The following is a 16,336-nucleotide window of genomic DNA, read 5'->3' on the forward strand; positions in this document are numbered from 1 at the left end:
CCCAGAATAGCAAAAGCAATTCTAAGCAGGAAGTGTGAATCAGGAGGTGTAGCGATACCAGATTTCAAACTGTACTACAAAGCAATAGTAACAAAAACAGCATGGTACTGGTACCAAAACAGGCGGGTGGACCAATGGTATAGAATAGAGGACACAGAAACCAATCCACAAAATTACAACTATCTTATATTCGATAAAGGGGCTAAAAGCATGCAATGGAGGAAGGATAGCATCTTCAACAAATGGTGCTGGGAAAACTGGAAATCCATATGCAATAAAATGAAACTGAATCCCCTCCTCTCGCCATGCACAAAAGTTAACTCAAAATGGATCAAGGACCTTGATATCAAATCAGAGACTATGCGTCTGATAGATGAAAAGGTTGGCTCCGATCTACATATTGTGGGGTCAGGCTCCAAATTCCTTAATAGGACACCCATAGCACAAGAGTTAAAAACAAGAATCAACAAATGGGACTTACTTAAACTAAAAAGTTTTTTCTCAGCAAGAGAAACAATAAGAGAGGTAAATAGGGAGCCTACATCATGGGAACAAATTTTCACTCCTCACACTTCAGATAGAGCCCTAATATCCAGAGTATACAAAGAACTCAAAAAATTAAACAATAAGAAAACAAATAACCCAATCAACAAATGGGCCAAAGACCTGAACAGACACTTCTCAGAGGAGGACATACAATCAATCAACAAGTACATGAAAAAATGCTCACCATCTCTAGCAGTCAGAGAAATGCAAATCAAAACCACCCTAAGATACCATCTCACTCCAGTAAGATTGGCAGCCATTATGAAGTCGAACAATAACAAGTGCTGGCGAGGATGTGGGACTGCAAAATGGTGAGGCCAATATGGAAAGCAGTATGGAGATTCCTGGGAAAGCTGGGAATGGAACCACCATTTGACCCAGCTATTGCCCTTCTCGGACTATTCCCTGAAGACCTCAAAAGAGCGTACTACAGGGATACTGCCACATCGATGTTCATAGCAGCACAATTCACAATAGCTAGACTGTGGAACCAACCCCGATGCCCCTCAATAGATGAATGGATTAAAAAAATGTGGCATTTATACACAATGGAGTACTACGCAGCACTAAGAAATGACAAAATCATGGAATTTGCAGGGAAATGGATGGCACTAGAGCAGATTATGCTAAGTGAAGCTATCCAATCCCTAAAAAACAAATGCCAAATGTCTTCTTTGATATAATGAGAGCAACCAAGAACAGAGCAGGGAGGAAGAGCAGGAGGAAAAGATTAACATTAAGCAGAGTCATGAAGTGGGAGGGAAAGGGAGAGAAAAGGGAAATTGCTTGGAAATGAAAGGAGACCCTCATTGTTATGCAAAATTACATATAAGAGTTTGTGAGGGGAATGGGAAAAAAATAAGAAGAGAAATGAATTATAGTAGATGGGGTAGAGAGAGAAGATGGGAGGGGAGGGGAGGGGGGATAGTAGAGGATAGGAAAGGTAGCAGAATACAACAGTTACTATTATGGTATTATGTAAAAATGTGGATGTGTAACCGATGTGATTCTGAAATCTTTGTAATGTTTTGAATAAAAAAATAAATAAAATAAAAAAATAAAGTTGAAAATCTTTAGTCTTATATTCAAGTCAAGATTTGCTCCCAAATGAACCATGAATCTTATTTCCCATGACTTACCTTCCTTGGAAAAGCATGGAACTAAAATTTAAGGGAAACAGAGCTAAACAAAATGTTGTCATTCAAATATATAGACATTTATAGACTGTGTTCTAGGTTAGGTGTCCTGTTAGATGATAAAAAGAAGTGAACTTATGTAAGAAGTCACAAGCTCAGTGACTGAATGAAAGGTAAATGCCAGTGCTAAGGTATAGTAGTTCAATGTTTTGTTTTGTTTTAAGGCAAAAATTGGAGATACTGGTTATTTTAAGAGTACCAAAACATTAGGGTTAAGTGCTAGTACAGAATCTAAACTATGTAAAATGTGAGTAGAGCAGAAAGTGAGGAAAGAACTTTTGTGGCAAATACAACACAGGTTCCCTCCAGCCTTGTCCTTTCTTCCTATTCATTTCCTTTCTTCCTCTCCACTCAGATTATTTTCTCTTTTCCTCACATTTAACTACCAATTTATCAGATTATTTTCATTATGTATTCTTCCATTTTTTCTTTACAATTTTATTTGAATATTTTTTCTATGTTATTGGTTTTGATCTCATTTTATTGATTCATTAATTGTAACCTATTGTGCATCCATTTCAAAAATAAAATTTGAGTCACTTTTTCTTATTTAGACATTCTTTGATTAGTGTTGTTCTTTCAATCAACTAGAATTCAGTACTGGGATATTTTAGTATTTAATATTCTACAATATTTTACATTTGATTCTAAATTCTCTAAATTTTAATTGATACTTTTGATGAAGTGGTTTTTAAGTATGGTCTTTGCATTTTAAAAATATCAATCACTACTATAGGAAAAGCACAAATCCTTCCTAACATTATAAATAAGAAGTTATTACAGGCAATTTAAGACACTATAAAAATATTACATTGAGAAAAGTAGATTTTTTAAAGCATAAAAAATAATAAAGTGGGCTGGAGTTATGGCTTAGAAGTAGAGCACTGGCATAGCATGTGTGAGGCACTGGGTTCAATTCTCAGCACCACATATAAATAAATAAAAATCAAGGTCCATTGACAACTAAAATTTTAAAAAAATAAAAAAGTAATATACTTTGCATAGTAGTATAAAATATTTTATAATATAATTATGTTATTACTATATGTAGTATCTGAGGCATTCCAATAATATTTATACTAATATATAACATAATCCAACAATGTTATTGTAATAATGAAATATTTTTTAATTAGTTGCTCATGACAATACAAAATATTTATAGTCTAATATATAATAATATACAAGAAGAAGAAGAAGAAACAAATGTAAGATAAAAACTAAAAGTAGAAAGAGGATTTCATAAATAAAACATAATTGTCTGGTATGGTCTGGAGGAGACCTAAAGAAAGGGAGAGGAGAAAAAACAGAGCTAAAATTTATGAAGAAGTTTCAAGCATCATTGAAACTCAGTGAGCTCTGTGAACTTAAAAGATGTGGGTTAAGCAGAAAAAAATCTATATATATATCTACTCTATAAGATGCAACTTAAGAAGAGTCACCAAAAAATTTCACATTAGAAAAAAAGGACTGAGAAACATGCTTAAGAAATAATAATATATCCTATATGTGGTAATATAACAACATATAATTATATTAATATTTCATATATAGTGGTATTTAACCCATTTATTCATAAATACATTATGATATAAAAAATAATTTCTAGGGGTTGGGGTTATGGCTCAGCAGTAGTGTGCTCACCTAGCACATGCGAGGCCCTGGGTTTGATCCTCAGCACCACATAAAAATAAATAAATAAAGGTACTGTGTCCAACTACAACTAAAAAATAAATATTAAAAAAATCATTTCTATTTACCCATAAACTGCTGCAAATTCGCTTACCTTTCAAAGGTTCCAGGTGTAAGTATATAAGTATACATTCTGTTTTTACAAAACATGAATAGTCACACTAATTTTTATTTTTAAAACCAACAGCTAGAGTCATTCTTGGTTTATTACCAAATGTAAGAAGGAAAAATGCATATGGCAAATAGGTTAATTTTCTTAGAGAATTATTTCTATTGAACCCAGACCCTTCTACCACTTTCCTTCTATGCAATATAGACTTCCCCACTGGTACTAGAATTCATGCACATAAGATTCAAATTGAGTCACCTGTAATGCCTGTGATGGCTCCAAAAAATGTTTAAGCAGACACTAAATCCCTATTGAGTCTATCTCTAGTACTGTTTTCTTCCTTTCAATTTCTAGGATCATTACCTTAATTTATGAATTATATATGTAACTACTGCAAAGCCTTCTACATTGGCTTGAATTTCTCCCTCATGCAAAGAATGTTATACCTGGGCTGCTCTGGTAATCTGAACAGGCTTCATCTCTCTCCCCTCTATCCTTTTGCTCCCTGTAGAATGTCTTCTCCAGTTTCTAATTTAAAAACAACAATAATCTTTCAGCTTCAGAAAGTTGACCATCCTTCACTGTTTTTTTGTTATTATGTTGGCAGTGCCAGGGATCAGACTCAGGGCTGTTGGCAAGCACTCTATCACTGAGCTACATCTCTAGCCCTATCCTTTGCTGAAGTGATTTGATATTTAGTCAGATCCTCCTCTACATTTTTATTCCTCTCACTTACCATCAAATTGAATATAGTTATTTGTGAACTTTTCTCTCTTAATAGACTAAAATATTCACAAGGGCAGAGATTACATTGTACTTAATTTTGAATTGCCCTGTGTCTGAAATCTCTTAGGGTATTTTTGATAGATGTTTGGTAAATACTGAGTAAATGAATATTTTTAAATATGATTTTTTTATTGTTGTTGTTTTTATTTTTTATGTGGTAATGGGGATTGAACTCAAGGCCTCATGCATGCTAGGCAGGTGTTATACCACTGGGCTATCTTCCCAGCATCTGAATATTTTTTTTAAATGACACTAAAATCATTCCTTATGAAGGAAGTAACATTCATATTTGGAAATGATATTGACCAGATTATATTGTTATATTGTGTGCATGTACAGATATGTAACAGTGAATCCCACTCTTATGACTAATTATAATGCACCAATAAAAATATGGAAAAAAGAAAAAAGTAAAGCTTAAAGGAGAGTGCCCTTAGAAACTACTGTTTAAGAATCAATAACTAAAAATGCCTAATAAAATATATTAAAAACCACAGTAAGAAGATAGTACACCATGATCAAGTGGGTTCCATCATAGGGATGCAAGTTTGGATCAACATATGCAAATCAATAAATGGAATTCACCACATAAATAGAACTAAGGACAAGAATCACAAGATTATCTCAATAGATACAGAAAAAGACTGATAAAATTCGATATTCATTCATGTTAAAAATAAGAAACTAGAAATAGAAGGAACTTGCTCAACAAATATAAAGGCTGTTTGTGACAAACCCAAAGCCAATATCACACTGAATGGGAAAAATCTGAAAGCACTTTCTCTAAAATCAGAAATAAGAAAAGGATGTTTTTCTCACCACTCTTATTCAACATAGTTCTTGAAACTCTAGCCAAAGAAATCATGCAAGAGAAGGAAATTAAGTGAATACAAACAGAAAATGAAGAAGTCAAACTATCTATTTGATAAAAGCATGATCCTATACCTAGAGAACTCAAAATATTCTACCAGAAGATTTGTAGAGCTGATAAATTCAAAGTAGCAAAATATGGGATCAATATATAAAAATAAATAACTTTCCTATACATTTCAATAATAAATTTGCTGAGAAAGAAATCAAGAAAACTACTCCATTCATAATAACTTTAAAAATAAAATACTTGGGAATAAATCTAATCAAAGAGGTGAAAGATGTCTACAGTGAAAACTACAGAATGCTGAAGAAAGAAACTGAAGATCTTAGAAGATGGAAAGAACTTTTCTTCTTGGTTAGGCAGAATTAATATTATCAAAATGCCCATACTACTAAAAATGTTATACAGATTCAATAAAATCCCTATCAAAATAACAATGACATTCTTCACAGAACTAGAGAAAACAGTCCTTAATAGGCAAAACAATTCTAAGCAAGAATAGTGATCTTGAAGGCATTAATAATAACAGACCTCAATTTATACTAAAGAGCTATAGTAACAGCATGGTATTGGCACCAAAACAGATATGAAGACAACTGGAACAGAATAGAAGACACAGAGAAATTCACATAGATACAGTCATCTGACACTTGACAAAGGTACCAAAAACATGTTGAAGGAAAGATACCTTTTTAAATAAAGGGTGCTGAGAAAACTAGATATCCATATGTAGAAAAATGAAACTAGATCCCTATGTTTCACCCTGCACAAAAGTCAACTCAAAGTGGATCAAAGACCTAGGAATTACACCAGGAACTTTGCATTGCTAGAACACAAGTTCAACACTCCAACATTGGCATTAACACTGACTTCCTTAACAAGACTCCTATAGGTTAAGAAATAAAGTTGAGAATTAGTAAGTGTGATAGAATCAATTAAATAGCGTCTATACAGCAAAGGAAATGAATGGGAAGAGAGCTATAGAATGGGAGAAAATCTTTGCTACCTACTCCTCTGACAGGAGATTAATATCCAGAATATATAAAGAACTCAAAAAATGGAACACCAATCCAAACCAAATAAAAAACAAATAATCCAATTAATAAACAGGCAAAAGAACTAAATATTCTCAAAAGAAGACTTCAAATGGCCAAGAAATATATAAAAAATTTTCAACATCCCTATCAATTAGTAAAATGCAAATCCAAACTACATTGAGATTGAAGATCCTAAAGAGAATGGAGATCCTAAATAGATCATAAATCTGATTATCTGATTTTCAATATATATTTGCAGTTAAAATACATGTGTAGGGATGGAGTTGTAGATCAGTGGTAGAGTGCTTGCCTAGCACTTGTGAAGCACTGGGTTCGATCCTCAGCACCACATAAAAATAAATCAAAGGGGATGGGGCTGTGGCTCAGTGGTAGAGGCACTGGGTTTGATTCTCAGCATGGCATATGAATAAATAAAAAATAAATAAAGGTCTATCAATAACTAAAAAATATTAATAAATAAATAAAGGTATTGTGTATATCTATATATTTTTAAAATGTATGTTTATTTCAAGAACCTGGCATTTAATCAAAGGATTATGTGCAATCTTGCGAAACAAGTGTGATTCCCAAACCAGCAACATCAGCATCACCTGGGAGCTTGTCTGAAATGTAGAATATCAGACCCTACATCAGATCAACTTAATGAGAACATGCCAAGACAGACTCATATGCACATTAAAGTTTGAGATGCATTACTTAGGCCACATGCTAGTACACACAGAATATACTCAAACTTGTCATCTAAAGAAATCTACAATATATGAAGTATTCTTCCATCTTTGGAGGCAGAGTGAGTTTACACATTTTATTTTGTTTTTCATGGGAAAAGTAGCTGGGAAAAATAGCTAAAATTTGATTGCTCCAATGAAATCTCTGATAATTAAAAATCCATGCATGGTGGAAAATCTTGTTTTCATCTGGGATCAAGGGTCATCACTACACATGGGGGGAAATACTTAGTATTAACAAATTTTTACATTATCAAGAAAACTAAGAGGAAAATATATTTTTAAATGTGCAAAGAATTTCAAAATAGATAATAAGTTTCTTATATATATTTAGTGATTTATATGTAAAAATACATGGATTTTCCCCCTATTATTATTAGTGAAATACATAAAATGGATTTGTCATTATAGTATTTCTGTCTTACAAGTAAACTTGCTGTAATATACCAATGTCTCTAAATAAAATAAAAGCATGTTTAAAAATAAAAATGTCATTTTAAAAGAAATAATAGCAAATTAACTTGTGAAAACATACCACTTTCTTCCAAAAATAGGTTCAATCCATTCACAATTTCTTGCCTGTTTCTTCTTAACTCATCATTCATTTCTATGATCTAAATTTTAAAAATACAATTAAAATACTTAAAAATTCTTGCATTTAATAAACAACTAGAAATTTTAGGTTGACTTTAAAAAGCCCCAGACACAACCCAGATTAAAATTTAAACACTGATTTAGTAATTTTTTTTTAAAAGGGGATACTGTGTGGGTTTTCTAGTCTGTGCAGAATTTATAAAGATTATCTAAACTACCAACTTCCTAATGTACAAAAGAAAGGCAAATAAGCCCCTATTCTAGTAATCTGCTGTCAGGTGGAGAAAAGATCTCTTTTCTGCTTTAATTTCATTATGACAGGATCCCATGGGATCTAAACTGAAACTTCTCAAGGCAATGAAGGCCTCCATAACTCTCGATTTTCTCTATTTATTAACAGAGCTGTTATCCTGTTCTCTTTGGATCAAATTGTCTGAATTTAACTTTGGGCAAAAGGGAGGAAGGAGATGGGAGGGGGTGTGAAGGCAGGTAACATGGTGGAACAAGATGGACATTATTACCCCAGGTACACGTATGACTACACATATGTTCTGATGCTACATAGTGTACACAATGAAAAGTTGTGCTGCAATTGTATACAGTGGATCAAAATACATTCTGCTATCATATATACCTAATTTTTAAATAAATATTTTTTAAAAAAAGAAAAAATTGAATTTTAAAGTAGCCTGGTAACTTGGCTCTCAGCCTTTATATTTTGGCTAAAATGTTTTCAATCTTATTTTGTACTTCTTTGCTTAAAAATTTTATTAGCTTCTCACAGTCCTTAAGGAAAAAAAAAAAAACCAACAAATCCTTAAGGGCCTTTTCTGATCAAATTACTACCTATGATTCTAATCCAACTTCCATTTATTCCATTCCCTGTGCTTACGAATGCACTGCTATATGATGATATTCCTGCCTCGAAAATTCTTTCTATCTTTCTTTTCTGAAAAATTCCTTATCAATGTTAAGACTCAGCTCACTATTCTACAGGTTTCTCCATATTGGAATTGGGTATCTTTGTGTGTCTATAGTATATACTACATAACCATAATCATAACACTAATCATATAGTATTATATAATTATTTTGTTCCCTCAAGGAACGTCTTCTCATTCAGCACTGAGTGTAAAACTCAATAAATGTCACTAAATAAAGAAATCAATATACAACTAAAATAAAGATGGGTGGATTTGTTGTGATTTTGAGTACAACTTGAGCAGGATGAAAAAAATTGACCCCCCCCCCCCCGCCACTCATTAATTTAAAAGATTTTATGAAAAAGTGAGCTAGTTTCAGAGGAAATTAAGAATGGTTGATAATAATGTGGACACAATTCATTGAAAAAAAGGTTATTTCAGATTCTGCTGATAATATTCAAGATAATAAAAAGAAAGAAAATTGGAGACCATGTTCAGCATCTTAATTTCAAAGATAAAGAAGTGATATAACAGCAGTCAGGATTAGGTCTCTTTTTTTTAATTTGTATAATTTATACATTTTTTGCATATGTATTTTCCTTTTCTATTTGTTCTTTTTTTAGAAAATATTTTTTTTTTTTTTGTTAATAGACCTTTATTTTACTAATTTACATGTGGGGCTGAGAATCAAACCCAGTGTCTCACACATGCCGAGTAAGCACTCTATTGCTGAGCCACAACCTCAGCCCCTCTATTTGTTCTTTTTAGTTATACATGACAGTAGTTTATTTTGACACAGTTATACAAACATGGAGTATGTCTCATGCTATTTAGGATTCTAGTCTTGTGGCTGTACATGATGTGAAGATTCACTGTGGCGTATTCATATATGTGCATAGGTAAGTCATGATAGATTCATTTCACTATTTGCTATTCCTATCCCCTTCCCTTCTCTTCATCTCCCTTTGTCGAATCCACTTAACTTCCTATTCTTCCAGTCCCACCTTCTTTCTTTTCTTCTTCTCCTTTGTTTTTTATTAACATGGTGATCTTTAGTGGGTCAGAAAGAAAAATATATGGGCTTAAAAAAATGAACTACAGATTATTAGATAAACTTTGATATATGGAATAGGGTAGTGATTTTTCCATGTGTGGTTCTTTGATTAGTAGCATTCGCATCACCCGAAAATTAGCCAGAAATGAAAAATTTGGGTCCTTTCCTAGATCCACAGAATCAGGAACTTCGGGCATAGTGCCTAGCAATCTCTCTTAATTAAGTGTCCCAGTGATTCTGATGTATCCTCTTTTTTTTTTTTTTTTTTTGGTATCCTCAATTTTGATAACCACTGGGACAAGATTTTCAAAGTTAGAGAAAAGATCTTTATACTTATGTGTAGTAATTTAAGGAGGAACAAAAATTGTGATTCCAAATCAACTAAACATAGAGAACAACCACAAGGCAGCAGTGAAGGCTTTTAAGTAATTTTAAAGCTTAGGTGAGATTACTAAAAGATTTATAATAAACAGCTCTTGATTATTCAGATTTCTGAAGGGAGAAAGTTGTTGACAATCTCAAGTTATTTTGTATTTGGTTCTGGAGTGAAATTTTTTTTCTGTACTTACCTTTCTTTGTTAATGGTAATATCAACATTTGAAATGGAACTAATGGAGTACTAAAACAGTTGTGTGCATTCAGGTAAATCATTTAATCACTCTAGGCTTATATTTTCTTATGTATAAAATTGCTTGGATAGCCTCAAAGATTCTTGTTCCTCACTATGAATCTATGAACACTGGTTGTCCTAAATACTCCAAATCTTAAGAACAAGTCAAGTTTATTTAAACATTTTAATATCATCCCTGGTATTTTAATTTGCCTGGTTAAGTTAGTGATCAACATTTGGATGTCTCTTATGCACTGTTTCCTTTGCAGCAGGTACTGAGAAGAGTTAACCTGTTTTCAATCTTAAGTGTAGACCCTAACCTGTGTTTATTTAAGCAGCTCAGGCTCCCTAATCTCCTTCCAAAAGAGACCAAGAGAATCATGAAAAAATATAATGAGAATAAGAGATGAGTCAAATGTTTGTAGAGGGAAAAATGGGTAACGTTTACATTTTTAGTTAAGAAATGAAGCTGCAGTGAGGTGGATTCTAATTACTGCAACCTCAGCCACAAAATCTGGATAAAATCAAAAAGAATTAGACAGCTAATAAAAACAACAAAAATTCTGTCCTTCTGAATTCAGGCCTAACATTTTCCAGTACATGAAGTGAAACTTTGTAGTCATGGTTGCACCATGCAGAGCCACATTTGGCCACATTTCCCATAATGGGCCCAGGAGAGGCCTGCAGGCCTCATCTCCGCATGCCTTGGACGGCTGTGCCTTCAGCCCAGGCCAGGATCCCAGCACCTTGGGTGTCTGGTCTCCATGTACTGCTTTTCTCTGGCTAAGTCCTCTAACACCAATGCTTAGACAGAACCTGTAGCTGAGAAAGAGGCTTTTGTCTTCCTGGATGTCCCCTCTCTACCTCCACTAGTCCTCAGGTGGCCGTTACCTCCATCCTTGGCGCCAGGGCCTCCCCATCACCGCCTGCTCCGGCCATGTTGCCCCGCGGGTGGTGCTGGGGGGAGGGGCACGGCAGGGTCGTGTGGAGGGGCGCCCACAGGGCTTTAAGGCCTGAGCCAGCAGGCCCATGAATGTGGAAGTGGCCCCAGCAGGGGCCCCTTTCTTTGCCACACCAAACTTCCCCAGAAGACCTTGCAGCCCCAAATCTACCCACTCAAAGAAGGACTCCTCAAAGTTGGAGTCAAGGGAGTCTTTCATATTCCCCCTCACCTCCAAATGCCTGTACTTTGTAGACCCAGATGATTCACTAAGGCCTATTTCTCATGGCAGTGTAACAGTAAAGAACACTAGCATGGGATTAGTCTCAATCGCACCTGCAGTTTGGATTTCTTTATGAAGATTAAAAAGGTTATTGTCGGACCAATACAAATTATATTGAGGGGAATATATATATTCAGGGCTGGCGCAAATGTATAATGTAATTTTTGTCATCCTGTGTTTTTCAGTGATCAGCTCTTCCCTCTACTCAATTAATGAGAATTACTCCCAGGAAGATGTACCAAATTTATAAAAGGAGTAATAGGGGGTAGGGGGTAGGGGGCAGTATTTGGGTCAGGGAAATTGGATGACTTTGGCAGAAGAGGAGGCTGGGGTAGGTAGAATTCCAGGCAATACAATTTGTATCTCAACATAAGGGTCTTGAGAATTTTAAAACAACCCATGAGAATTATGCAACATGGTGTGGGGAGACACTGTATCAAGTAAAACATATCTTACTTTATACAACAAATATACTAAAAATCATGTTTCAACTTTTTATAAAGTATTATTGGAGCACTGTGTGATCTGGTTTTTGAAGAAATGTACAAAAAAATCTTAACCTAAATTTTATGTTAAAAATATAGATCTCTTCCCATGTTCTCTGACAAATTTGACTTCAAGGTCCAATAATTATCCTATGACTAAGAGGTAGCATATTTAATTTGTTACTCCCAAGATGGAGGTGATAGGATTTCTAGTTACACTCCTTTTTTTCCACTGAACTTTATTTTATCACTTTCTCTCAACTCTCCTGTCTCTCCATCCTACTTTAAACAGGATCGACAATTTCTCTTAGATACACTGAGTAATATGAGGAATGAGCGTAAATTGATCCTACACAGGGCTAACCTAAAACTACCACCCAGGAATATCACTTATTTTCTAATGTGGAATCTAAAAATTATTATGAACGCTGGTCTTAAGAATCAAATGAATAGTTTATATATATTTATTTAAGATTTTTATATTTTTTGAAACTTTTTTTCTATACAAACAAGCCAGTGAATCCTCATTTATAAAATAACCATTTGACACATAATACAAAAATGGTTTAGAAATGGACTTGTCTTAAGAACATATTGATTTTAACAGTAACTTATTTTCTTAAACATATTTAATCAAGATGTTGTGGAAGATGTGTTAAATGATGAAAAAATGGGCGACCATGAACACACCCTTTAATTTCATTTCCAAATTGTTGCTTCATTCTACAGATGATATCCTGGATGTCCTCTTTTGATAAATACATGGGTAATTGTCTAGATAGACGCACTGCTTCTCCCTGTGAAAAGAAAGTCATATACGCTTTACAATGATATATTCTGAAGCAGAAAATATGTTAAGCTAGCAAGAAGACAAATAACTGATTATTTTCATCTTATTAATTTGCTCAACATTTATTAAGTACACTATGTTGTGGATTTTGAAGAGGTAGTAGTGGTGAAAAAATCAGATCCTTGTTTTTGTGTAATTTATCTCCTAGCACAGGAAACAATACAAAAAAGACAAAATTTTGGTGAGGAAATAATACATAAAATTAAACTGGGCAACATCATAGTAATTATGTGGTTGGGAATGGCTTAGTTGACAAGGCATTAAAGCTTCCATTTAAATAAACTATGCTACAAAGATCATGATGCAAAGGAAAGCATCACAGGCAAGGAAAAGAGAACAGCATGTCCAGTGTGGGTACAACGTAGTTATTAAAGGGAACAGACAAATAAGATAAGGGAGTTAGGCAGGGGCACATCACCTCTAAAATGGAGTGAAAAAATGGGATTTTAATCTGAATGCACAGTAAGTAATCAAAGAGTTTTAAAGTAAAAGTCAACATGTGTTTCACATTTTAAAACTGACTGGCTGCTGAGCAAAGTATGCTTTTAGGCAGGTCAAGAAGAGAAGAGGTTTCGCTGACAATCACCGAAGTCCTGATGAGAAGTTGTGACTATAAGTGATAACAGTTTGAGATGGAGAGAGGGATAGATTTCTGACATGAGTTGACAGTAGAAGCAAGAAGACTTGCTGAAGGACTGGTTTTTAGGCATGCAGAATTAAGGATAATGTCCACAGATCTGATATGAAAATGCTGACTTCTGAGATAGGTTTGGGCATAGTTAACAAAACTAGCTTCTTTTTAAGATTAAAAAAGATTATTCTACTTTAGAGATCTTAAATTTTAACATTCTCCACTATCACACACCCATTATTTTTCCAACTCTTTTCCAACCTATTCCTTTGTTCCAACTAAGTCTGCTCTTTTCCTTCATTGTGACATTTAATATTTCCAGTCTCATTTTCCTGATCCACCAGCACCCTTCAGTCATCTTTCCCTCGTTAAGGTAGGAATACAGAATGAAATATTAAGGATACTAGCTCAGCAATCTAACAGTTCTTATATATAATGTGTTCAGATTTGTCTGACCCATTTTCTGTCTTTCACTGTATTCATTTTACTAATCCCTATCCTTGGAAAAATTCTACTACACACTGTTGGAGAGTGTGGTCCTAGCTGGTTCCAACATAAATGTTAACTCTTATAAGTCCTCAATGACACCTGGAAATTTTCTTGTTCCTCCTTCATTGACCTTTTTATAGTACCTAAAGCTCTGGCTTTCAGATCTTTGCTATTGTACTTAAATTCCTAACCCCTTCACTTACAGCAGATAACTTATCTTTTATATATTAAATATACAAGTATACCTAAAAATATTTTCGCTCTTCTTCCCCTCTTTTGCCCTTGATTCAGTTTCTCCTGTTGAAAACTTACATCCTTATCCATGTGTCATTTAGAACTTCTCCTCTCCAATCTTTTATTGTCTTTTCCACCAATTTAACACGAACATGTTAAGCACACTCTTTCCTTCCTTTCACTATCAGCTGATTTACTGCCTATTTTCCCACCTCTATTCCACCTATAGACACTGGCAAGTGTCACACATTCCTACCACTTTGCCAATTTGGCTGTCTTCAAGATTACCACTGCCACTTAGCAGCAAAACCTGAGGGTCTTTTAGGAACTATTACCCTAGTCAGAATGCGCTATTTCTTATTTTTTAATGACTTTCTTTCTTTGACTTTAATATCCATCTATCTCATGGTTCTCCTTTTACTTGCTTATCTTTTTAGACAAATATGATATATATCCAAAAGATCTAATATTAACATACATAGTAACACAGCCAATATAAATGTTTATAGTAACATAATTCACAACTGTCAAGCTATGGAACCAACCAATGGATAACTTGGTATAAATACACAATGGAGTCTTACTCAGCCATAAATATGAATAAAATTATAGTATTTGCTGGTGAATGGATAAACTGGAATTATCATACTAAGTGAAATAAGCCAGACTCAGAAAGCCAAAGGTGCAATGTTTTCTCTGATATGCAGAAGATAGTCCGAAAGGAGGGGGAAAAAAAGGGTGAAAGGGAAAAGTAGGATTCCACCAAAAAAGAAGGAAGACTAGTAGGCTAGATGAAATAGACTGAGGGGGAGGGAGAAGAGACAGAATAAGGCCAAAAACAGAAGAATAAATCTAACCTAACTTTCCGATGTACATACATGAATATATCACAGTGAATTGCACCATCATATATATCCACAAGACACTAATCAAAAAGTAACAAAAATTAAAGTAAAATAGCAGAAAGATCAATAGAGTAGAGGGAAAAGGGAGAAAGAGAGGAGGGGAGAGAAAAGGAAAACCTGGGACTGAATTTGGGCAAATTATATTCCATGCTTTTTAAACTATGTCAAAATGAATCCTATTGTTATGTATAACCAAAAAGAAACAATAAAAAATATAAAGAAAAATAAAAAAACATATGGTATAAGGTTGAGCAATTCTGTGTTCGTTCTAAGGAGATAATTTATGGATACTAATAAAAATAGAACTTCACTACAAAATATCTTATCCATGAGACTCTTTCTCAATATGTACACAAGGAATAATGTTACAAGAAAAATATCCATAGAGAGTTCACCACAACCTACCTATGACATAAAACTTTTAATGAAGCCTTTTTTAAAAAAATAGTGTTTCCTTCTTGCAAAAAATTAATCTAATAGAAACTATTATCTTTAATCCACTTATTATTTTATTAAGAATAACTAAGTTTCTTAAAACCTAGCCAACCTAATAATTTAATAATGCATACCTCTAAATAACTTATCACTTTGCGAGGTCTACATTCATAAATTTCCTTTGCATCTTTGTTTAATATAGCATTAAGAATTTCTTTTAAATCCATTACTCCATAGAATGGAAGACAATTAGCCATTCCTTCTATTTCTAAGTGGTTTTCAGTAATGGAAACACCTAAAAGAAAAAAATAAAAATTCATATTATAGACACAAGTTAGTTTAGTTAAAATTATATTCCAGAACATGTCATTAAAAAGAAAATCACTGTTAAAACATTTAGTTAACCTTCATCAGAATTTAATAGTCAGGACAAAGTTTTGTTCCTAAGTTGGAGAACAAACAGTAATTTCCCATAGGATTTCACATTAAGTCATAAGAGCTCATTGACACCACATGTGCTTTATATAATTTAATTTAATCTCAGTTACTGCTGTCTGCTCCTTACATTTTCTTAGAACATTTCTTACTTTGGAGAGAAAATGAAGTCCCATGATATTTATTAAAATAAAACTGATTTAAGTGTTTTAGCAACTGCTCCTCTTCAAGTTCTATCCCACAGTTTTAATATGTAAGTTAAAGATCTGAATTATTTCTGTGATTATTTTAACTTACAAGTCATAAAGTCACATAGTAAATTATTAATATATTATTAATTTGAGGAAATGAAATACTAATGCTTATTCAAAATATTTTACAAAAATATGTAAAACAGACACTCTATCTATTAAATTATTTTAAATAATTTCATAATTAAAACTAAAATAAAAACTACACGATTGATTGGATGTATAGCT

General features: G+C 33.5%; 1 protein-coding gene across 8 annotated transcripts in view; it reads right to left on the bottom strand.

Moving 5' to 3' along the window:
• Positions 1-12,396: 12,396 nt before the first annotated feature.
• Positions 12,397-16,336, bottom strand: part of Pms1 (PMS1 homolog 1, mismatch repair system component) — a 78,576-nt gene continuing 74,636 nt past the window's right edge. For all 8 annotated transcript variants that reach the window (XM_076865619.1, XM_076865614.1, XM_076865615.1 and 5 more), the window contains 2 exons: positions 15,557-15,717; positions 12,397-12,675 (listed from right to left, as the gene is read on the bottom strand). In XM_076865619.1, coding sequence (XP_076721734.1) covers positions 12,508-12,675; positions 15,557-15,717 — 329 coding nt within the window. In that variant the 3' untranslated portion in view covers positions 12,397-12,507. The remainder of the gene's footprint in view (positions 12,676-15,556; positions 15,718-16,336) is intronic.

Source organism: Callospermophilus lateralis, chromosome 9 (genome assembly GCF_048772815.1).
Source record: "Callospermophilus lateralis isolate mCalLat2 chromosome 9, mCalLat2.hap1, whole genome shotgun sequence".
NCBI lineage: Eukaryota > Metazoa > Chordata > Mammalia > Rodentia > Sciuridae > Callospermophilus > Callospermophilus lateralis.